We start from the raw sequence: 24,898 nt of genomic DNA on the forward strand, positions 1-24,898 counted from the left end.
TGTCAAGAAAGCACTTCGCGACCAAAACATTCCATACGCAATGATCTACAGTGCTCGTCTCCGTGTTACGGAAGGGGGCAAAAGCTGACTCTACAACTACCCTAAGGAGGTGCAAAAATGTTTGAAACGGAGAGGCGCACAAGCACCACGTAGACGTTCGCCCAGGGGCGAGCAAGAATCTCCGGAGCATGCTTCGGATGTGGAATAATAGTCATATATCCTTTTGTAGAACATTGCAGGGGCTGTTGACCCCTGGGCGGATCTGGCAGCAAACCATACGGACACAGTTAAGTGCACAACACAAACTCACAATGTATACTGTCAGTTATGCTTAGCCCTGGTGGGGGGGGACACGTTTACAATGGGTGTGTTATTGCACCAGCTATAAGCGTCTGAGTTGATTCATGGTTGACATGAGAGGGTGGAGTTGGGTGTCATTGCAAATTCAAGGCGACCCCCCCCCCCCCCTGGCTGGCTGCTCCTGTTCCCGTGTGTATACCACACAAGATGTTTCATTTCTATGGGGTTTGTTGGTGGGAGCGGGGGGATGGGTACTGTTAAGGGATGGCTTTGGCGAATTGGGACTGCAGAAGTGGGTGGGGGGGAGGGTGTTGGTTCAGGGTAGGTTTGTTCGCTGTGACCATACCAAATGTATTGATGGGACGACTGTTGAATACACCTATTGTGGATGGCACCACGACAATGACATTGGCTATTCAGTTACACAAGAATGAGCATGGGTGAGAAATACAACCGTATAACCTGGAACGTTCGCGGTCTCAACACCACCAAAAAGATTAGACAGGTGTTTGCTTATTTAGACCACCATGATATTCAGATCGCTCTCCTGCAGGAGACGCAACGCACTGTGGCTTCTGAGACTAAGATTGCACTTAGATGGGCAGGATACAAACTGGCTTCCTCATACTCCTCATATGCTAGAGGAGTGCTTATTCTGGTGAAGTGGGGCGTACACTTTACACCTATCCGCACCCACACTGATAAGGATGGACGATGCGCCATGGTACACAGTAAATTAGGCACTTCCCTCATTACCCTGATCAACATCTATGGCCCCATAGCGGACGACCCAGAGACCTTCACACAACTATACAGCACTCTGCGCGAGTGGCCTGAGGCAGCCACAGTGTGGGGCGGGGACTTTAATACATATTTAGATCCTCAGCTAGATCAATCTAACCCCCAAGGATTATGCACACCTAAAATTGCGAGGAGTGTCAATGATGCCATGCTGGAATTTGGGCTAGTGGACGTGTGGAGACTCCGTAATGGTGCAGCCAAAGTGGGCACGCACGCCACACCCACGCATAATAGCTGGTCTCGCCTTGATTATTGGCTTTTAAATGGTGAGGCGAATAATTGGGGTACAGATGTGGTGATACTCCCTCGCACGTTGTCGGATCACAACCCTGTGCTACTTGCATTCAAAATAGAGTCCAATGAGCGCCGACCCTATACATGGCGCTTTCGGGCGCAGGTAATATTGGATCCTCTTTATAATGACGCAATACGGTTGGCCATAGAGCAATATTTTGAAATTAACGTAGGCACGGTGGACAGTGTGGTCATAATATGGGAGGCCTTTTAAATCCCCATCAGAGGGGTTTGTATTAGCACCACGGCTGGTATTTTAAAAGATATTCGCGGGCAACTCGCTCAGGTTGAGAGTAAGCTGGCGGAGACCGAACGACAATATACACTTACCCCCAGTCCTGATATACTGGTAGGCATACAAGACCTGTTACAACATTATGACTCTCTGGTGGAGTCCGCGATTCACTATATAGCACGCAGGCGGGTTGCACGTGCTTATGGGGAGGGAGGTCGCCTGGGCCGTAATCTGGCCACAAAAATAAAAGTGCACGGAGGACTTTCACCACATTACTAAAATCACAGACACTCAGGGGGTGGCCCACCATGCACCGAAGGCTATAGTGGAGCAGTTTCGCGACTGCAATTCTGATCTTTATGCGTCGCGGGGTGGCGCAGCAGAGCCGGAAATGGATGCTTATCTGGCAAACCTAGCATGCGCCTGGCTCTCGGATGCTCTTCGCCAATATTTAACCCATTGACGAGGCAGATATCAAAGCGGCTATACGGTCAATGCCCAATCAGAAAGCGCCGGGCCCGGATGGGCTCACGGCTGAATTCTACAAAGCTTACATAAATCTGGTTACCCCCCACATACTTGAGTGCACGCGGTGGCACATGAAACTGGCCTATTGCCTCCGACTCTTCGCCAGGCATTGATTATCACGCTGTTAAAAAAGGATAAGTCCCCTGACATTTGGGAATCTTATCGGCCACTGTTGTTAATAAATATTGATGCCATGATTTTGGCAAAGATACTGGCTACTAGGTTACAGCCCTTAATGCCCAGCCTGGTTCTCGCAGATCAGTCGGGCTTCATCCCGGAAAGATCAACGTCTTATAATTTGAGAATGCTTGTCGCTATGTTCCATGTTTTAGATCCCGAGCTGCCTGCTGCCGCAGTTCTACTGGACGCGGCGAAGGCGTTCGATTCCATCGAATGGGAATATATGTTCCATAGCTTGAGAAGAATGGGATTGCCACCGTTATTTCTCGGCTGGGTGCAGCTTTTATACGCTGATCCCTCAGCACTGGTGCGGGTTGGAGGACTGACCTCCTGACCATTTAAAATTCACAGGGGCACCCGCCAGGGATGCCCCCTCTCGCCGCTACTATTTGCACCGGCCCTCGAGCCGTTGGCATGTGTCATTCGTCAGCGTCACAGGAAAGCGGCACTAAATTTTTTACATCGCCCGGTTGGCATATCGCTCTATGCTGACGACATGGTATTATGTTTAAGGAAGCCGGGTCAATATTTGGCGGAAGTGCTGCAGATATATATACGATTTTGTCTTTTTTCGGGACTGCAGATCAACTGGGATAAATCTATTTATCATACCACTCATGGCCAAGACGGCATCCCCCAGCATGGAATATTGGGGGGTCTGGGTACATCGTGACCCTGATCTTGTGGTCAGGGAAAATTATGGCAGGGCATGCATGAAATTGGAGCAGCAGGTGGACAGATGGAACAGGTTACCGCTTTCCCTTGCTGATCGCATAGCGATCATCAAAATGTTTGTATTGCCGCGTCTCCTCTATTTGTTCACAAACATCCCGATTAAATTGACACCCCAATTCTTCAAGGAGGTGCAAACCTTGCTCCTACGCTTGGTATGGGGAGGTAAGCAGGCCAGACTGAACTGGGCTACACTGATGCTGGATTATGCTAGAGGTGGATTTAATGCACCAGACCTATATCTCTATTACTTATGTGCGCAAGCACAAAATGCATATTATTGGTTCAGGCCACACGCTCTTACTCCGCATGTTGTGGTGGAGGATGGTGATGCACACCCTGTTCCGTTGGCGGGGGTTATCACACATAACCGCAGGCACACGCCCCGCGCAGAAATCAACTCCGTAGATACAACAATAGGAGCGTGGCAGGCCATAGGTAAACTTACTGATAGATTGCCTCTATACGCACCAGTACTACCCATAGCACACCATGCAGCCCTCTCTGTCACACAAGAGGAAGGACCCATCAAAGCCATGAGGGAAGTTGGTCTCGTAAGCATGCGGGATATATATCCGGAGGGGCAATTTATTACAGAAGAACATTTGTCCTACATAACAAATCCCTCACTATTGTTTAATTTTACCATCTTCGGGTTGAGACACGCAATTAGGGATCACTATCATACATACCCAAAGGAACCTCCCAACACTACGAGCCCTACAGCTGCTGCTGGTAGCGCCATCTCGACGCAAATTGATTACTAAACTATACAGGGAGGTGAGGGCGGAGAGGGTCTATGCGCCGGACAGAAGTCTTGCTCGGTGGAATCAAAGTGTAACTCCTCAACTATCAGACACAGATTGGGAGCACATTCGTAGACTGATGGGTCCCTTACTCCATACGGAAATTTGTGCATAATTCATTTTAATTGCGTCCACCAAACCTACCATACGCCGGCCAAGCTTCATAGATATGGGCTTAGAGACACAATTAATTGTAAACTGTGCGGTCATCCTGATGCTGATTTCTTTCACCTTGCATGGGGATGTAGTCGTGTATTCATGTATTGGGAGGGTGTGGTGCAACGACTGCAAGAGATGACGGGGGCTACCCTGCAATGTACACCTGCTGTTTGCTTGTTATGTTTTGTGCCGCAGCTGAAGGGAGCAGTGGGAAAGTTCGTACGTATTGCACTCCTGCTGGCTAAGCGTCGAGTGGCGCTACATTGGGAAAGCATTTTAGCCCCAACTATTAAATTTTGAATCAAGGATATGGTATATTGTAATGAACAATTGGCACTATATGCGGAAGAACTGCCTATGATGTCAAGGCCAAGAGACATATGGGAACCGCTCAAACAATATCCTCTTCAGTAAACTGATACCTCCCCACAGCCTGAATAATGATATACTGGTGTACGAAACAATGTAACGGACTCTTGAGGTGTGTCATAATGAGGATAAGGTATACATCGGGACTGTGTTACTGCATGTTCATTGGGTCACAGCGTTGTTGTAAAGTTTATTAATGTTCTAATGCTCACTAGAGCTGTATTGTGCGTACTATTGGAAAATCCCCCCAATTTTTTTTTTAAAGATTAGCAAAATCAACCTGCTTATTTTATGTTGGCAGATGTAAAGAAATGGAAGGTAAATGAGGCAGGAGGGACTTGTGGACCAATGGCAACCTCCTAACTGCATGGAAAGTCAAATGTATGTCCCTGCGCTCTCCTAGACTGCAAAATCTTGCAGTTGGATAATTAAGTAAAGAGAAAAACCATAGGACCAAAGCTATACAACTGACAAACATTTACTTTGGCTTGCATTTTGATCTGTGACTTCAAGGTACGTCTAGTGATGTACCAGTGTTCTAAGTGCAATTTACTTGTCTTAGAAAAATAGCTTACATCAGTAATTGGGTGCAAAACACCTTGACTACATGATGGCTTGTGTCCCCAGTAATCCACCTTGTAAAAAGGAAAGGTATCACTTCTCCATATCTGGAATTTTTTCATGGAATAAATGCACTTGAGCAACACATGCTAACAAATCTCTTCAATTTATATCTGGTACATAGTTGCCAATCAGGCCAATGTGCAGTAAGAAAGTACTGCATTTTGAGTGGCTTGGCGTGTGTCAAATCATTAGGAATCGGTCACATCCAGACACATCTCACATTTCACAGGGTCTTGTTTGTAATACACATGTTGAAAGGTCAGAGTTCTAGTAAAAATCTTAAGTGTTATCATTCTGTATGATTAACGGAATAAGAACAGGGAGGGAGCTTAAGCGTTGTGAAATTCACAGCATTTCAGTTGGAAGAATGCTTCAGGAAGTTTACATACTGCTTGTTGAATATACATGTTCATCCATTTAAATGTAGCATAATAGCGGAATTAGTATAGTTTCTAAGTGCTCCAATTTTAGCAGATACAAAAATTGAGGCAAAGGGAGATGGCGTATAGGATCATACAGTTTCATCAATTGAGGAAGAAGAAACTACTGCTCAGAGGATCTGATTCCTAAGGCAGTAAGTAAGCCCCTATTACAGCTGTGGAATTGTAGAGTACACTTGCTGTGGTGGACTATCTGCCTGCATTGCAGATGTACAGAGAGCTGCTAGAGGGCTCTGATCTCTCTTCATGTCAGTAACCTTGGGTTAGGTTACACGGCTTTATGTGATTTCATAGAAAAACAATTCCTTGGAATACTATTACTGAGAAACCCTTTCATCTAAACTGTTAAATGGAAATGTTCCGAATGAATGGCATTTACCTTTTCGTAGAAACCAATTCATAGACCATCTTTCTGGTCGAAATTGGCTTTTGAATGCTTATTTATTATGTGTAAATGCAATGGTTGCAGGTCTTAATTTCAGAAACCTTTTTGTCGGAGATATTTATTTTAGTGCTTTACTTCAAAGGACATTGTTTCATATTGATATCGTCTACATTGTCAGACAATTGTTTCAGATGTTTTTAATTCTCTGGCCCATCACCACTGGTAAAAATATCCATTGCTGACCCCTCACAACCCCCAAACAACATTAATCAATACCCCCTAAAATCCCTCACCACACCTAAACAGTCTGCCCTGAAGCCTAAAAGCCCTTTCTGCCCCAAAAATCCACCACCCCTGAACCCTAAAGTCATTCACTACCCCTAACCCCAACTATTCCTGAACCCTAAAACCCCTTTCTATGCCTGAACCCCATCCATCTCCTACTCCTTAAAACACCACACTACACCCAAAATCCACCCTTCCTTGAACTCTAAAAAAAAAAAAAAAAAACCCACAAAAAAAACCCTCACCCCCCTTAAAAACCAGCCATCCATGACCCATAAGAACTCATTACCCTAAACTACTACTCCCTGAACCTTAAAAACCCTTTTCTACATCTAAACTCCTCCCTATCCTGAACCCTAAAAACTCCTCGCGACCCCAGCCGCTACCCATTATTGAACATTAAAAACCCTCACCGGCTCTAAACTCCACCCATCCATTAACCCTAAAACCTCTCAACACCCATATGTTCCACCCATCCCTGAAACCTAAAAACATCTCTCACAACTAAACACCATTCATCTGCAAACCCTAAAAAGCCGTTGCCACCCCTGCACTCCACCCCGGCACTCCACCCGTATCTGAACCGTAAAAACACCATTCTATGCCTTAACACCAATTATTCCTGACCTCTAAGAACCCCCTCATCACCCTAAACATGGTCTAGCCCCGAACCCAAATACCCCACAGTAGTTATAGACTCCACCCAAGTATAATGTAATTTTGGATTTTCTTTAAAATGATCGTTCCTTTTAAAATGCAAAATGTTTCCCTTTATTCTCGCCTAATTTTTTGTATTTCCTGAAAATTGTTTTTCGTGTAAAACTGGTTTTCCATGATTTGGTTTCCTCCAATGTGGTTTCTGTTTACGTTTTTCTATGAATTCACCTGCTATCAGGTTAGACATCTAGAAGAGGTGTTTGATCTTCTGAACGCTTTACGATTGGAGGTCCTTTGACAAGATGTGGAGCAGCAGTCCAGGTGATAATGCAGACTATCAGCATCTATCGCTGTCTGTCATTCTTCTGGGATCAATGACAGCAATTCTTTTCTTCAGTCTTCCTGTATGTTCCATATTTTCTTCTGGTATGCTGCGAAGGTTCCTTCCTCTGGTCCTGTGTCTTCACTGTTCACAACTTCATGTAAGAAGAGAACCTCTTGGTTCACAATACCATCTTATATTTAGAAACGTGTACCGCTAGACCATGCAGCTTGCTACTCCACTTAAGTGTTGAACTCCAGCCTATAGCAGGGGAACTAATCAGTATGAAGTACATCTTGTTGTACGGGTTTTTCAGCCTCATTGAAACTGGCTTCACAAAATTGCATTGGTAATTGTGATAGTGGACATCCTGTAATACCCACTAGCTATGTGTATCGGACCTAGATAGCCTCCAACCAATAAAATGCTCTTCCTGTGGCTTCTGCTTAGAGGCATATCTGATCTTAGGATGTGTGGTAGGAACAGGTAGCCCATTTTACTAAAGATTGGATGCAACGGCCGCAACCTTTTCATGTATTTCTTTATTCAAGGCGTCCATACTTCCATGGACGGTGGACAACAAAAATCTTTCTGTTCTGCTGAAGAGAATACAAATGCAAAGTCAAATTCCTAAAATCTGATTTACAGTGTGTATGACAGGACCTAATGAGTCCTGCAAAGAAGAGGAGGCCGAACACTTCACTGATACCACTAACTAAGAGAAGCATCCTCAATCTTGTGGTTAGGTTATGGTTCTAGGGCGAGCTGCCCTTCTAGTGCCTGACGCTATATTTTCCCATTATCTGGTAATGACGTAGTCCTCCTACACACTTATACGGTCTGTCCCATCAATACCTACACATTCCCATAACAAAAACCTAGCATTAAAATAGCTAGAATTATTTGCTATAGCATTAGCTAAGAATGTTAGTGACGTTTTCAGGGCATAGACAAAAGTACTTTATGCCTGTGAGTGACTGCATTTTGCCATTTCAGAAGGAGAACATTGGCACAAAGTTGGTCCCTTAATTACTAGGAACAACTATGCCATGTGTGCTTTTTGAGACCATAAATATTTTTTCTTTTAGACATTTTTTTCTTTAAGATTGATCAGGGTTCAGACGGCTTCCATGACCATAAAGTTGTTTGCAAAAACCAAACCAGCATTGACAAAGCTAAAAGGTTTGCAGCCAACACCAGAGCTATTGGCTTTTACAATGCGTGTTTAAATTGTTCATTTCGACAACAGACATTCAAGGGCATTGCTCTATTCATAAATATCCGATACCTGAGATTGTTTGGCCAATGGTGAACACCTGTGGAAGCTTGAGTAATTCCATAAGGTACTCCAGCCTGATAACATTAAGGACATACAACTGACTCCAGGGACCTCTAGAAATGACCTGTGGCATTGAAGTCTGCTACGGAATAGGATGTATATTTAATGGAAGGGACCTCCAGCGATGCCTTATGGTACTCAACCGTCCTTGGTAAGATTTGATTGACAGCAGGGACCTCTAGTAATGACCTTTGCACTGCATCCGGATTACAGCAAGGACATCAGTTTTATTCAGGGAGCATTTGCATCAGGAAAGTGCCTAGTGCAGCTTTTCAGACCTCTTTGTTCATGCAAATGGCAAAATTTGGCTGAGCACGTGTAGTGTTTTCTTTGTATATGACAACACGTGTTTGGTAGGTGGGGTGCTAAAACAGCAATTTGGAACTGAGCATGCCATATGAACCAGCATTAGCAAATGGCAACATTTGGCTGAGCCCGTTTTAGTGTTTTCTTTGTATATGACAACGCATGTTTGGTAGGTGGGGTGCAAAAAACAGCAAATTTGGAACTGAGCATGCCATATGAACCAGTATTAGCAAAGCCAATGGGCCTGGCTTGCGTTTTCAAACCAGATGTGTTGGCTTTGGCAGTGCAGTTTAAAGGGTGTGCTCTTTAAATAGCCTGACAGCATATTCATATCCTTGTACTTGATATGGTGGAGAGAATATTTAAAATGTAAACTTTACACATACCTTTTATGGGCAGATTATGAGAAAGGACCAGTTGTGGTTGAGACAGAAGGACCAGTTGTGGTTGAGACAGAACGAGTCTGTGACCTGAACAGTGGCCCTAGGTGTCAATGATGTTCACGCTTGTGCTATCCAGGTAATAATATTTGAGATAAAAATCTATCACTATCCTGCATTTACTAGGGACATGCAGTATGAAAATTGATGTATGCATTTTTACTCGGAGTCTGTCCTTTTACTTGGAGTGCTTTATAAACATTTAAAGGTTGCTATGTATAATAGCTCACTTTTTTTGTATGTTTGCAGGAGAGAAGTGACTTACTTCGCAAGTGGTTTGATCTCATGATACAAAACAAAGAGGATCTTGCGAAGATCATAACTGCAGAAAATGTAAGAATGATTCAGATTGCCTACTCACATGCAAAAGACAGAACTTTGTTTGGTGTCCCTTCTTCCATGCTACAGGATGACCTCCTGGAACTGACTTCGCCTGTTGAAGGTTTACTCAAATAAATCCCTTTTCACTTGTGATGCAGTATTTGCTTCTGCTGCTAGAGGCACTCTGCTGCTCAGGCCAGCTCCACCACCAGGCAGCTATGACTATGCTTCTCCGCTGGGCAGACTTCTCTTGCAGGGAAACTCCCAACAGGCAAGGCAGACTCCTTTTTAAATGCAGATTCATTAGTATGTGTGTGTTGTGGCACATGGACAATTGCCACCATTAAACTATGTTGAGGGGAGATCCATATACATTTATGTGTTCTGATAAGATCGGTTAGTACTTTCATTCATCTACTTCTGAGAACTTCAAGCCGAAGGTCGGGTAGTTGGAGGGGGGGGGGGGGGGGGGGGGGAGGTTCCACTTTGTACTCATCCTTCTAAAATCCATAAAATCAATGTTGAATTATGTAAAAAAACAAAAAAAAAAAACACCTTTGGTCAATACTTAGAGGATAATAAGTTCGTGTATTGAGTAATGTGAGAACAGATTGTTAAATTTGGATGAATTGTAGTATCCCCTCTAATCATGGTGATCTAAGTAATGCCATTTATGTTTTTCAACACTAGGGGAAGCCTTTGAAAGAAGCCCTGGGTGAGATAATGTACTCTGCGTCCTTCCTGGAATGGTTCTCTGAAGAAGCCCGTCGCATTTATGGAGACATAATTCCCGTCCCTAATAAAGACAGACGTGTCCTGGTTCTGAAACAACCTCTTGGTGTGGCAACTATTATCACCCCAGTAAGTGTCAGAAGGAGTACCATTGACACATGGAAACAGAGTTGCGCTTGCTTTGTTAAGCCATTCATTTGGGCTGTCCCAACAATGCTCAATTGAGGTTATTTGATGTGGTCCTGTAGAATTTCTCATAACTGATAATTCAGGAGAGCACTGGGCAATCTGAGAAGTCTTGCAAGGTATGTTTTTCAAATAGCAGAAGTTTCATTAGGTTGTGCAGTTCTTTCCTACTAAAGGCTTGAACAATTCATGCACAATTTCATCTGCATTAAAGTTAAAAAATAAAACAAAGTTCCCTCTTCACAGCTCAGTAAAGGACAAACCCATTTTTGAGAAATGCAATGGAAAGACGTCTTAATATTTACAAATATTTTTGTATCGTGCCACAGTACATGGGCGGTCGATTCTCAACGCAAATAGGTCACTTTGCGGTCAGGAGGAATTTTACACTGATGCCACCCAAGGCTCCAAGACCTGAGGGGCTTACTCCAGCAGCAGGGCTCAGGCAGGTCCAGTTGGACCAGTTGGTGCAGGTCAGCTGAGTTCCAGGAAGTCCTCTGGAAGCTTGCTATATTGCTCACTCACACAGGAGGTTAGCCAACTGACCCTTGGAGTCACTTCTGGAAGCCTATGATACAGGCAAGCAGGTCCTTTCTTCTTCTACTGATAGCCAGGCAGTCCTTCCAGTAGCAGGGCTGTCCTTCTGGCATTAGAGCAATCCTTCTCAAACGTCCACAGGTCCAGGAGTGTTCTGATGAGTGATTCTGAAGGTTCTATTTTTTAAAATACCTGGTAGTAGTCTGGGAGGCTTGGGGGGGGGGGGGGGGGGATTATTCCCTGACCTACCCCCGCAACTGGTTCTTGTCAGGTTTTTCCATTTTCCTTGGTCCTGGCGCCACACTGTCTAGGTTGACCAAGGCAAGGTCAGACGTGATTTCAAGTACTTTTGGGTGCGTGCCGCAGGTAGGGCCATTTGAAGTGCAATCAGGGCAGGGTATAGCACCTCCCTAGCCATCCTCTCGGGGAGATCCTCTCCCCTCACACATAGGTTTCCTTTGTCTCACTGTAAGCAATACACATCCCACAAAAGCAGAACCGTTCAGTCATGTGTCGCAAGACACTGACAGAAAGGCACAATTGGTTTGGGCAAAACAAATGCCAACTTTCTAAAAGTAATTATAAACAACAGAAGGTTTGTTGTGTATGTTTTCTTCCTATTTAACTACACGGGACACAGGCTTGTGTCCAACTTTGAGAATTTTCTTTGTAAATTGCTGTTTAATTACTATATCAGTAAAATCTATGACCACTGTCCGGCTGGACAAGTCTCTGAAAATAAGCACTGATTGGGTCCTTATTCAAACCTTTTCTATCTTACTTGTTCCTAGGGACCTTCTGTTGTTTAGAATTGCATAATTCCCATGGTCCCAGGCCGACCTTATATGGGTGCTCTTGTTGTCAATTAAATCTAACTTTCTAAAAGTGGCATTTTCAAAATCTGACTTTACTATCCAAGGGGATTTTAAATTACAATTACTTTGAGTTTAAACATAATTTCTCTATCTGAAGTTAACATTTAATGAATGTAATAACTTAACCCAGTGTTAGTCTATGGGTGAGATAGTCTTACAACAGCGAGAAATGACTTTAGGAGTTTTTCACTGCCAGGCCATGTAAAAGTGAAAACCACATGTCTTACTTTCTACCGTCTCTGCACCCTGCCCTATGTGCTTTTATGGCCTAAATTAGGGGTGACTTGCATATATTAAAAAGGCGGGTGTATGCCTGACAAAAGGTTTAATTTGCCAAGTCAAAATGGCAGTGTTAAACTGCACTAAAGGCTGGCATGGCAGGCCTGAGACTTGATTTATACAGAGTAGTTGGCACAGAGTGCTGTTGCCCACTAGTAGCATTTAATTTACATGCCCTGTGTACAGGTAGTAACATTTAGTAGGCAATTGCAAGTAAATTAAATGTGCCAATTTGGTGTAGGTCAATTTGACCATGTTTTCACGAGCTTGCACAAACATTTTAGCCTAATAATAATGCAAATTAGTTCAACAAGGTAAGGGGGTGAAGGCAAACCGTTTTAGGTAATACCATGCCAAGGATGTCGGGTCTAACAGTCCGAAACATATAAACTAAACAATCAGGATGCAAGGATGATTAGCTCTTTAAACAGTAACCCTATCTTCAATAATGTTCCCAGTTTTACTTGCATCCGTTCTTGTAGATTCTCAGTTTATATAACTGACTGCAAAATCAGTGCACAGTGTGGGTGTATTATATTCGGAGTTGTTTGAAAACTTTTGTGGGGATGCCATTGGGGTCAGACTGAGTCTTTCGTGCTTTACGTTATAGTACTTTTTCTTTGTTCTTGATCTAGCCAATCCACATGATTGGTAAATTGTGCTGGAGGGTAAGTTATTATTCTTGTTCGGTTTGGTAATTTATTAGCACATTTATCTGAATAATACTAGTTTTTAACATACAAAATCTCGTCTGACTTGCTGATGTTGTTTTTGACCGTACAAATCTTTCAGCTATGCATTTGATTAATGCAGTTCCAAAACATACTCTGGTTCCTAGCTGCATGCAAATATCTCCTCAGTTTTTCCTCAAACTGGCTCTGTGTTTCACGTCCTACACTTGTATTCCTTTTTGAGCCGTCTGACCTGCTTTACTAGTTCTCCTGGATTAAAGAGTTTTATAATTCATATGGCTCTACTTACTTCCCTTTTTTGTCTCTGAGATGGAAATTGGCCAAATGCTTATCCTAGGACCTCTTGCATACTTGCGGGGCTCGTCATGCAAAGCATCTAAGATTACCTTTGTAATAAATCTCCACTTCTGGTTCAATAAAAAGTATTGGCTCCCGAGTTGTATGTTCCTGCTTATTCATGGGTAGAGTTGATGGAGTTCTTTTATTTTTATTTATCTAAAATTGCTTTTTATTAGAACTGATTGCCTGTCACTTTATATGCCTTTGGTTTTGAGTACCTGCTGGGTATCTTATTGAAACTGTTTTGCGAGCCAAGATCTCACTGATGCTCACATTTGATTGTTCTCTCAACCCGTTAAGAGATTTTGAATTTGAGGAATTGCCTGAATTTGGTTGATAAGAATCTGTAATCTAAGACCGCAAGTCTTGATTTTGAAGAATGAGTGTGCTTTATTGAGTCATCAGAAGGGAACCTACCATTTAAGGCTGAAAGTCTCATTTTGTGAAAGGTTGCTTAAAGGATCTCACCCCGTCTATCCGTTTGCTGGCTAGTTGTTGATGGCTCGAGGATTTTCTATGCATCATGTTCCTCTTTGAACCAGATCTGTTATTTGTGGCAACTCCTCAAGTTTTTAGTTAATGCTTCCTGTTATGAGGGCTGTGCTTTTTACCTTTGCTAGTAGTGAGTTTAGATATTGAACAAGTTGCTTGTCTCTTTCGCAGTATCTTCGAGCAAAAGTTCAATTAAATGTTTACAAGAATTTGCTTGAAGAGGATTAGTCTTTTTATAGCTTTATATGTATCACCAGTATCCAGTGGATTCCAGAAACCACTTCAACTACAATTAGTTCTGGTGAGACAAAGGTGACTACCTCTTCTGCTGATCTAACTTTGGTTGATATGATTGCTGGGCTATTAAAACACTCAAAACCAGGTAGTTCAGTGGGTTTGGGGCTCCATGTCTCCTGAATACAAATTATATCAAACCTAGATAAATACTCAATCGATTACTCCTGCCGATTAATACTTTCCCAGCCTGCCGTGTTACATGAGCAAACCCTCAGTGTGGTAATCTTTACAATTTTTTTAATTGCATTGTTCCTAGGATAAAAGAGTTATACTAGAAAATATTGTAAACAATCGGTCCCGGTCTGCTGTTAAATGTGCGTTTTGTAAAACGCATTACCAACCTCCTTATGTAACTCGTTTGCCCTTCTTGGATTAGTCGGCAACATCCAAAGCTTAGAAGAAACACCAGAGAATTGATTGCTTTCATTTTCTGCACATCTCACTCTTGCTTTTGCATATTCCTCAACACTTTCCATTTCATTGCAATGGTATTTTCTTTCGGCACACTGATTGTAAGTCCTCTCACTCAGAATTGAAACCTCATCAAGATTTGCAACTTAAAAGGCCTAAGGTCACACCCAGGTCAAATTTAAAAGCTTTTAGCCTTTCCCACAAACATATCAATGGGAAGACTTATTTAAATCTAAGAATTTACATTAAAAGTGACTTACTGTGAAACTTGTTTGTGACTACACCCCCGACTCTGAACATGATTTGGACTGTTGAGCATGCTGCATTTGCACCTCTGCCATAATCAACTGTCCTACAGGAGAAAAAATAACTCCAATCCGACTGTTAATGAATTCTGAGCTGCACACTGCTTCAACCCAGAAGATGGCTCCTAACAAATTTGAAGAGCTGCACTAAACCTCATTTCGTAAAACCATCAGTTATTTATTAGTGATTTAGTGTACCAAAGCACTAACTCTCACTAATAACAACCAGCATTTACAATGCAATGGTCTCGGCATTGTTAAAGTTAGAGCTATTGGCATTGCTCATGACATTATTTTTGTTTATGTTTTTGTTTTTAAAAAATTTAAAGAAACTGCATTATTACAATGTCAATAGCTTAATCACTCTCAAATGTGAGACCTATTGCATTTGCAGCCACACACACAAAGCCACCCACACACACAGAGCCACCCACAGAGCCACCTACACACACACACCAAATCTTGCCTGTTCCTCACTCATTATACATCATGTTCTCGTTTAGCCCACTCACATGTTTAAGTCCACTTTCTGTTGTTGTCACCACCATTGTGCTCATACCTGTAAATTGGTTCTTCGCTGTGTAATACAAGGTAGCTGCCCTCCTTCTCTCCTCTGTTAACGTTCACTTTGTTTCTCTCTCCTCTCTCTCCTCTCTGTTCTTCTTTCTCTTACCCTCTTTCTCTCTTCAGCTTGTTCTTTTTCTCTTACCCTCTTTCTCTCGCCAGCTTGTTCTTTTTCTCTCTTACTCTCTCCGATATATAATTGCTAGCACTTTATTGTTATACATATATTCAATCGCAGAGAAAAGAATGGTGTAAAACATCACAATGTAATGACATAAAATAACTGAAAAACAGAACTCTTCTCTAAGGATGAATCACAAACGCTGTTTATGTGGAATGAATAAAGGCCTTCCTTGTATGGTATAAAATAAATAATTTCTATAGTGGCGGCGCTACATAAAACAAAACCAAACACTTCTATTAAACAAACACAATGGGGGGGGGGGGGCAGCATTAATAAGTTTGAAAACCACTGCCGTAGAGCCATGTGTAATTCTGTGTTTGAACTGTGATGCTCGTAATACACGTTTTTAAATTCATGCACAGTGGAGCCAGCGCTTCTGGACATCCTGTAATGCCCTAATGACCTTTGACACTATATACAAGTAGCGCCCAAGTGGTTAAAACTGGTTACGAATCGAGCACAGCTTCAGATATGAAGGTTCAGCCAAGGAGATCACAACCCCCTCATTGGGCTCATGGGAGCTAGCGCTGCAATGAGGGTCTTCAGTGCGCTTCGAAGCACGTGCTGTTTCTCTTGAGTGTATGTTGGTGAGTAGTTCAGTTTCTTTACGTGTGATCCAGGGTCACGTTTGGTGGTGTTTGGGTCCGTACTCTGAGTTTACCTGGCACTGCTTGTCGTGTCGTGTGTTGATTGGTGATTTGGCACTCTTGGGTATTTACCTGCCTGTGTGTGTACTTGTGGGATCTGTGTGGATGTCTGATGGTGTCTGGGCCTGTGCTCCATGTTTACCTGGCAGTGCTCGTGTTTGTTCAGCGTGTTTGGTGTGTGTTTTGGGACTGCACAGTGTGTTTACCACTGCGATCTGCCCTTGTGTTTACTTGGGGAGGCCACAGGGTTTCGTTTTCAGATAGTGCCCGCTGTTGAGTGTAAACACGGCTTGGAAGAGGGTGGGAGGGCTGGGACCTGGGTGGAGAGGGCCACGGGGTATCTTGTTCTGATAATGCCCACTGGTGTGTGTAAACAGGCCCTGGGAGATGGTGAGACGGGCTGGGCAGGGTCACGGAGTATTGTGTCCTGATAGTGCCCGCTGGTGTGTGTGTGTGTGTGTGTGTGTGTGTGTACACAAGACCCGGAGGAGGGTGAGAGTGAGACGGACTAGAGCCTGACTGGGGAGGGTTACGGAGTATCGTGTCCTGATAGTGCCCGCTGGTGTGTAAACACGGCCTGTGAGAGGGTGAGAGGGCTGGGACCTGGGTGGAGAGGGCCACGGGGTATTGTGTTCTGATAGTGCCCACTGGTGTGTGTAAACAGGACCTGGGAGATGGTGAGACGAGCTGGAGATGGCCGCGGGGGTATCGTGTCCTGATAGTGCCCGCTGGTGAGTGTAAACACGGCCTGGGAGAGGGTGAGACGGGCAGGGTCATTGAGTATCGTGTCCTGATAGTGCCTGCTGGTGTGTGTGTGTGTGTACACAAGACCCGGAGGAAGGTGAAAGGGAGACGGACTAGGGCCTGACTGGGGAGGGTTACGGAGTATCGTGTCCTGATAGTGCCCGCTGGTGAGTGTAAACACGGCCTGGAAGAGGGTGAGCGGGCTGGAACCTGGGTGGAGAGGGCCATGGGGTATCGTGTCCTGATAGTGCCCGCTGGTAGGTGTAACCGGAATGGTACATCGCTAAGCCGGTCTGATTCAGTAACCGGTTTAGGCTCTAATCTGCCACTTATTCGGTGCCATATGGTGGCTGTTGAGGGTTTATGTGCTCAGGCGCCACGTGCCGCCGTCCCACTGCCTCCTGTGTGCCCTGGCATCGCACGCATTATCCCGGAGACCCGGCCGCCGGCGGGCAGGGAGTGTTTATAGGCACGTAGGCACTTCAGCAGCGCCTAGACGCGAGCAGTCATCCTGTTGATTGAAGGGAAAGCATTAAAGAAGAAACCCAACCACCTTCCGTGTACACTAATGGACTACGGTACAGATTTGAATGCTGTGCTGGAACAAACTTACCATTACAAGATGCACATCCTTCAAAATTCCAGGGAGGAGGTGTGTACGACGATATCTAGCGCCGAGGTCGGACACAGGAGCACCGAGGGAGCCGAGAGCAGGGGGAGAGGACGAGCACCAGCCGGGCCGTGTGGACGGGGATGACGCCATGAACACCACCGCCTTTCTCCGAGGTCAAGCAGAAATGCCTCGGTGAAACGCAGCAGCGTTTTCGGATTGGGGGGCGTGTTTTTCTTTCTCTCCTCTTCCCATTGGCTGGAATGTTTACATTCCAAAGGAGAGAAAGTAAAAAACACGCCCCCGAATCCGAAAAAGACGGGGCTTAAACGGACAGACGCCCCTCTCCTCCAATGGCTGGCCTCCGTTTAGGAAGCCAGCCAATGGAGAACAGGGGCGGGTTCAAGTCCCGTACTAAAAAACGTTAAATCTCGCGAGCGAGACTGCGCAAGCGCAGCCTTCGCTAGCCGAGACCTAAAAAAAGTGCCCTTTTGCAGCATGAATCTTTTTTTGGGATTCTCATTCTCTGCATTATGGTGCCATCTAGTGGTTGGGTCTGGAATGGTCCTTGTAGGTTTTTATTTTTTGGTGGGCATTGTTGACCACCATTTGGTGCTTGGTCCATCCCTTGTGTGATGTCAGACTTCGCCCCAGAAGTTCCTGTGAGTGGTAGCCATGTTCAGTATCTTTTTTCCGCTGTTTGTTCTGGAAGCAAGAGGAGACACTCCGAAGTTTTGGACGAAATCCCTGAAAAAATGTAGGAATTTAAGAGGCAAAACCTTTGTTCATCGTCTGAGAAGACACCAGAGAGAGAGAGAGAGAGAGAGACCTCTGAACACCTTCCCAGTTGGCGGTCCCGACGGAGCAACAATGATGCAGATGGACCGAAATGAGGCAAAGTAGGGGCCATGAAAAAAAAATACCCCTTTCTAATTTTGCTCCAATTGACACCACAAATTTGTGCAATGCGATTCACATGACGTCTGTAACCTCTGTCTGCTGAGGAATCACAAGGATAAGGACTGCAAGGCCTGCGCTGTATTTATGTCAAAGACTCTCAAAGCCCAGCGAAAGCAGAGGGAAGACCATCACGCAGCCATGCTCTTTGGTCAAAAACAGGTATCGCTGAGGGACTTTGACCTCTCAAGCGACAAAGACAAACCAAATCGACACACGGAGGGTCGGATGTCTAGCTCCTCGAAGGGGACACCGACCGAGAGGAGGTGTATCGCAAAAATGATGGCCAAGGTAATCGAGAAGAAACTGGACAAGGTAACAAAAAACCCTCACCCGACCGATACCAAGGGCCTCGAAAAGAAGGTGCAAAAGGCAGCCCAGGCGTCAAAGAAAACAACCGAGGGTCAGCTGCAGCCAAAAGAACCCCATGGATCCCATTCCAGGGATACCGACAAGGAAAAAACATTGAAACAGACTAAGACAGGGGCCGGACGAGAGCCCGCAAAGGACAAGACCGTACCTTCTGAGGCAGAATCCACCACACCCAAGAAGAGGATCTCCCTGGTTTCAGATGCCAAAAGGGCCCTTGAGGTGGAGAAGATTAAAAGACGACCAGAGACAGAAATGGCGGCACTCCTTCAACAAAAGGAGTTCGAGGCGCTAAAAGAGTTCAAGGTTCCCGCTAAGCCCTTCCCTACCACTGGGGCTGAGGAAAAAGAGGATACCCTAGCAGCTCCGGCAATTACCTGACCCTCAAGAAGAGGACGTCGAAGAGGAACTCTACGTTCCAGAAGAGGAGGGAGCAACCGGTACTTTCAAGGAAGAATGGAATGATCTTGACACACAAAGCCCTGAAGAAGAGGTCTTTAGCTATCCCTCGAAGACTTTGCTACCAGTTGACATATCCTTCTACAACATCCTTGTCAAGAGAGCAGCTGGTACCTTAGGGGTCCCCTTGGAGGAACAAAAAAGGGGACTCCTGTTTCGTTGTAGAGACATTAGCACCATCCACAGAAGATACAAAATACCTTCCAATGCTGTCAAGCGTTCTGGACCAGGGCAAGGAGGCTTTCAAGCAACCTTCCTCAGTAAAGGGAGTAACCCCAAGGGTTGAGGAAAAAATAAAAACCCTCCACAAGGGACCCTAAATACATTCAAGGGAACACAGTGGCTGACTCCATCATTGTTACCACAGCAAGAAGGAGGAGAAACACTCATTCCTCCACAGGCCAACCTACAGAGAGAGAAAGTTAGAGAATGGACATTGTGGGGAGAAAGCTGGAGAAGTAGGCAGCAACGCAATGATGCATTACGAACTCGAACGCCCTCCTTAATGGGTATGTCCACCAACAATGAGACGACATCGAGGAACTAATGAACAAGCTCCCATAAGATAAGTGAGCAAAATTCATTATACAGGAGGAAAAAACATAGCAAACACCCATCTGAAATCAGATCTATATGCAGACGACGCAGCCAGCAGACAAATGTGCATATATACAACACTAAGAAAGCACACCAGGATCAGAATTTCAGGTTTCAAACATGAAATACAAACTTCCATAATCAATAAACCCTTCACTGGAGAAGCCTTGTTTGTGAGCTAGATGAGTCCGTACAAAAAATAAGGACAAAGAGACGGCCAGGTCTATAGGCCCTTGCAACGAAGAGGCACCATCAAAAGAGAGGGATTTAACCTCGGAAGATCCACAGGAAGGGGCGTCTTCTCAACAGGGCAACAACAGCAATAACCACATCAACCACAAGTTAACGGACAGCAGTCTGCATACCAATCCTGGCAGGTGCAACCAAGGCTGCCCTTTCGTGGCATAGGAAGAGCCAGGAGAAAACCCTAAAGATGGGGAGGAGCAAACCTCAAGTGACTTGCCCACAAAGGAGGACCCCCACACAACAACAGTGGGAGGCAGAATAGCACATTACCCACTTTAATGGGAGAACATAACTTCAGATAGTTGGATTTTAAATGTATTACGCCATGGCTATTGTATAGAACTAACAAAGAAACCTCCACCAAGGAAGAAAATATTCCAAAGAATAGAAGTCTTACAATTAAGGGAGGAAATTATGGAGCTCCTAGAAAAACAAGCAATAGAGAAAGTACCATCAAGGGAACACAACAAGGTAAACTACTCACCATATTTCTTGGTGCCAAAACAAGATCTCATACTAAGACCTTTCTTAGATCTCCAATTCATAAACACATTTTTGAAATACTGCATGCAAATGATGTCGACACTACAAGACGTAATTCCACAGCTACAAAAAGGGAACTTCATGGCCGCAATAGACCTGAAGGACGCCCATCTGCACATTCCCATGAACAAGCACACAAAAGATACCTCTGCTTCATCCACGAGGACAATGACTGCCAATTCAAGGTCTTGCCCTTTGGAATAAAATGAGCACCAAGAGTTTTCACAAAGTGTCTAGCAGTGGTAGCAGAGTCCTTAAGAAGGAGGATTCATCAGGTGATCACAATGCTGCAAGGAATGGGATTTTCCATAAACCACAAAAAATCCTCAACAAGACATGAACAAGAAATGACCTTCCTATGAACAAGATTAAACTCCAAGATGGCACAGGCACACCTGACTCAAAGGAGGATACAAGCCATCAAGCTGCAAACTCTCCTCTACCAGAAGGGACAGACTCTGACAGTGAGGACAGTTTGACGGTGATGAAAGTTATGAAGCTGATGGGCATGATAACATCATGCATACCCCCTCATTACCCATGCGCGTCTTCACATGCGCCCTCTCTAGGAATGGCTGTGCAACAGTTGGTCACAAACCACAGGGAGTTGTAATGCCTAAAGAGACAAGTCTGATGCACACACTCCTAAGCACAAACAAATGCACAGCAGAGGGCCTGCATTTGGCCAAGGACACAATACCAGAACTGCCGGTTAGTTGCATTCATCAGATAAGGCCCAAACAATGCTCAGTAGTAATCATCACCGTAGATAACCTATACGACACACCAGCCACCTGGACCAACTCAGATGTGACCTCCAGTTGGTATTTGTGGCCCCTTCTATCAGGGTGGGATCATGCATCTAAAACATGCAATTTATGGCCCACTATACCAGTATTTCCTGTCCCAAGGGCTATGAACTTCTCTTTATTGCACCTTCTGTCTATTATAAAGCATGCCATGTTCCTAATGCAAGTTGAATTCCAGCACGCAACTGTAAGAGATGTGGCTGCAATTCGTGGCCGTTATTGTTTAATTAATCTTTAACTGTTCCTCATTGCCAAACCTCACTGTTCTCCTTTTTGATAATCAGAACCTGCGTCAAAATGTATGTTAATTTATCGAGCGTTTTTCTTCATTCTTGTTCATGAACATAGATCAGAGTTCAAATTCAGTGTAATGTGTATGCACCAGTCTCTTTTCTTAAACTCTCAACTGATTCAGCAAGCCATTATTCATTGTCCTGCAAAGTGAAGCCAGTTTTCACGTCTGACCTGCCATAGTTTTGAATCTTAAATTGTAATTTTTTAAAACATTCGATCCGATTTTCAGAGAATTCACTAGACAGTTTTTTTTTTGTTGTTTTTTTTTTTTTTTTTTTTGCAAGTGTAAAATGGGACTTGCGTAACTCTTATTAGAACATGTTCAAGTGCTTTTTTGAAGTATACAATTTAAGGATTCAACAGGAAGACTCTACTCTTTGGGGCATTCTGAAAAAGAGTTTGAGCATAATAGGGGGTTCTTCATTTCCCCTATAAGTATGTTACAAGTAGTGCACACAGACAGGCTTGATTAGTGTAAATTTGCATAAGCAGAATTTTTTTTATTTATTTGATGAATCTAAAATTTCATAGCTAATGTAAAGGAAAGTTTTCAGTTCTTTTAAGAACACAGACGAGCATTCTGCTTTCTCTTTCTTCACTTTAGTTACTATAAATTGGCACAGCGACTTTCATCTAAGCGACACGCTACTTTTCCTGGTATGCATGGGTAAAAAGAGTAGCCCATAACGGCCAATAGCATTTCTTCTCTCTGTATGTAGTCCTTCCTCTTTAGGCTCCCACCCTCGTTCTCCCTGCAAGCTCAGCTTTACTGTTCTCTTCTAACTTATTCTTGTTTCTCATCCTGCTCCTAAGACTTCTTAAATTCAACATCACAATATCAATTTACCTTACAGGAAAGAACTACTACATAACAAAGGCAATTACAATATTTTAATTCATCAAATATAATAGTGTCATACAATACCTCAAGCGTAATTGCTCTTTAAGCTTCATTGAGGAGAGTCTGCAAACAGAAATGCCCCTTTGTATCTGTTAGGTGGGATCATCTTTTCCTGTAGGTGGGATTATTTTTGCCTCTGTGTCCTTAATAGAATTTACAATTTTTTACGTTTGCTAGGAAAAGTTTATATTTTTTTGCCCGGAGCAGAGGCAAGGATTCTGCTAGTTAAAATATTCTGAATTCTCATTGAAACCACTGATTCCACTGGATAAATGTAGGATTGTTTGAAAATCGAATCAGATAACCAGTCTCCTGCCATCATGATAACCTCCGAATGACCACCCAGCGAAGAACGCCTTGGATACCATAGCACCTCTTCCTGAGTGTACGCCAAATCTACACGTGTATTCCAGCTTCCTGCATTACTCATCTAATGCATCCGGCTATGGTGGGAGAGGATATCGCCTGAAAGGCTTTTTTTATGGCAGTGATCAATTGATTAACTCCAGAAATTCTGGCTTTATAAGCCTTAATGAATTTGACTGCATACACACACAACTTGGGTTAAATTAAGGCTATGAATTCATTCTAGTATTCTGTTTTGTTCTTCTTTAAATTGAGAAAGCAAATCCGTGTGGGGTGAACATTCTCCCTGACCCGTCTAGGGCTTTAGCGTCCGACACACTTTTACGTGAAATTAAACAAAGCACCATTGCTAGCTTGGCTGATAACTCCTTTCTAGACTGATATTTTGTTATTTTTCCACAATAGAAAGTAGTTCAGTACTTGGTTAATATCCCACAAATGAGAGTATTTGAGCATCGGTGGTATAGAGAGGCTCACCCCTCATAAGTAACCTGCATACCAAGGGGTGTTCTCCTGCAGTCACCCCATCTATTCACATATGGCCTTTTGAAATAGCTGATTGGAAAGTGTCGTACTTTAATATTCGGGACCGCGTAGGGGACAGGGCCCTACCCCTGTCTATCTTGGTATTAGCAAACCGCAAATGGTAAATGCGGCATGTACAAGTGCTTTATATATCGTTCTAGCTATGAATGCACTGTGTACACGTTATTCTGCTTCACTACGCGGGTTCCATTTTGGAAGCAGTGGCCATCTTGTCATTGCCCTCACATAGGCTATAATGAAGTAAATACGGGCCTCACAGTACATGGGCTTTCCCTCTGACTTCTCTGTGACCTGGGCAGCTGGCTCTGCTGCCCCAGGTCAAACCGGTCTCACGAGCTCCCCTTCCTCCGTCCACCTGTGATTAGCATCAGGGCTTGACCCGTCATAAAACCCTTTCATTCTACACAATCCTCCGGCTAATATCTTTCACACCTGCTTGTTCCTGCTTTATGACTTGTTTCCCAAAACAGGAGATGCTCATGTTTATTGGGGGGTCTATTGACATCCGATGTGGGATCTGAGCCTTACTGTGTAAATCATTGTGGGCTGGCCGAACTGGAATGTGGGATGGTCATCATGACTCTGCTTTTTCTTTTGTAATGTATACTTATAATGGCCATATCGTAAACCAAGGAATGTGTGCCTGGAGCATGATATTTTGTACTTAAGGAGAAGCCCGTTCCTATGATTTTCAGCAGTCTCCTGAGAACATACACGCTGTTGTACTTCTAGGATACCTGTAATTGGTCTGCAGCCAATAAACGAATCTTTGACTTCACCCAGAAGACTCTGTGTTTCTGTAGGTCTGGAACAGGGTGAACCCAGAAGTCATAGGGTGTGTGCCCCTGCACCGCTGGGTCTAAAATACCCAGTACTTCAGTTTGGCGCCCAACTCGGGACGATTTCAGCGGTACCAGTCCAAGCCAGAGGTTCGTGAGGAGCTTCGTGTGGAAATTCCGGAGGAAGGCCGCCACTTCATCGACCCCTGCATGTCGACGTGGTCCGAAAGTCTTTTCTGCGAGGTTCTCCGCGTCCCGACGGCTACGAAGGACTGCTGCCCTGATTAATCGACCTGTTTTGGACCCTTGACGAGTTTGAGAGAGCGAAACAATCGAGAGAGTCTTCTGGTGACGCCATCGATCAGCAATATTCAGTTAAGTATAAGTGGAGCGTCTCCTATTTGTTTTTGGTATCCTTCGGGATCGTTTGATTTGGTAATTTGGTACTTTGGAGTTTGCAAACGCCAAAGCCAGAGGACTCGTGTATTCACGAGAATATCGTAATCGATAATCCTTTGACGTTTGGATCTAGACTAGTGAGCAAAGATGCCTGGTTCTGGACTATTTGGTAGATTATTCTGTTTGGGTTGTGGAAAAGATTTCCAGCTAGAGGAA

At 44.1% G+C, this 24,898-nt stretch overlaps 1 protein-coding gene across 1 annotated transcript in view; it reads left to right on the top strand.

Annotated features, from left to right (window-relative positions):
- The window catches only part of ALDH5A1 (aldehyde dehydrogenase 5 family member A1), a 124,462-nt gene that overhangs the window by 20,817 nt on the left and 78,747 nt on the right, over positions 1 to 24,898 (top strand). The window contains exons 2-3 of the mRNA XM_085607056.1: positions 9,452 to 9,535; positions 10,214 to 10,384. Of these exons, the coding sequence (XP_085463182.1) occupies positions 9,452 to 9,535; positions 10,214 to 10,384 (255 nt within the window). The remainder of the gene's footprint in view (positions 1 to 9,451; positions 9,536 to 10,213; positions 10,385 to 24,898) is intronic.

This window comes from Triturus cristatus, chromosome 5_2 (genome assembly GCF_964204655.1).
Source record: "Triturus cristatus chromosome 5_2, aTriCri1.1, whole genome shotgun sequence".
Lineage (NCBI taxonomy): Eukaryota > Metazoa > Chordata > Amphibia > Caudata > Salamandridae > Triturus > Triturus cristatus.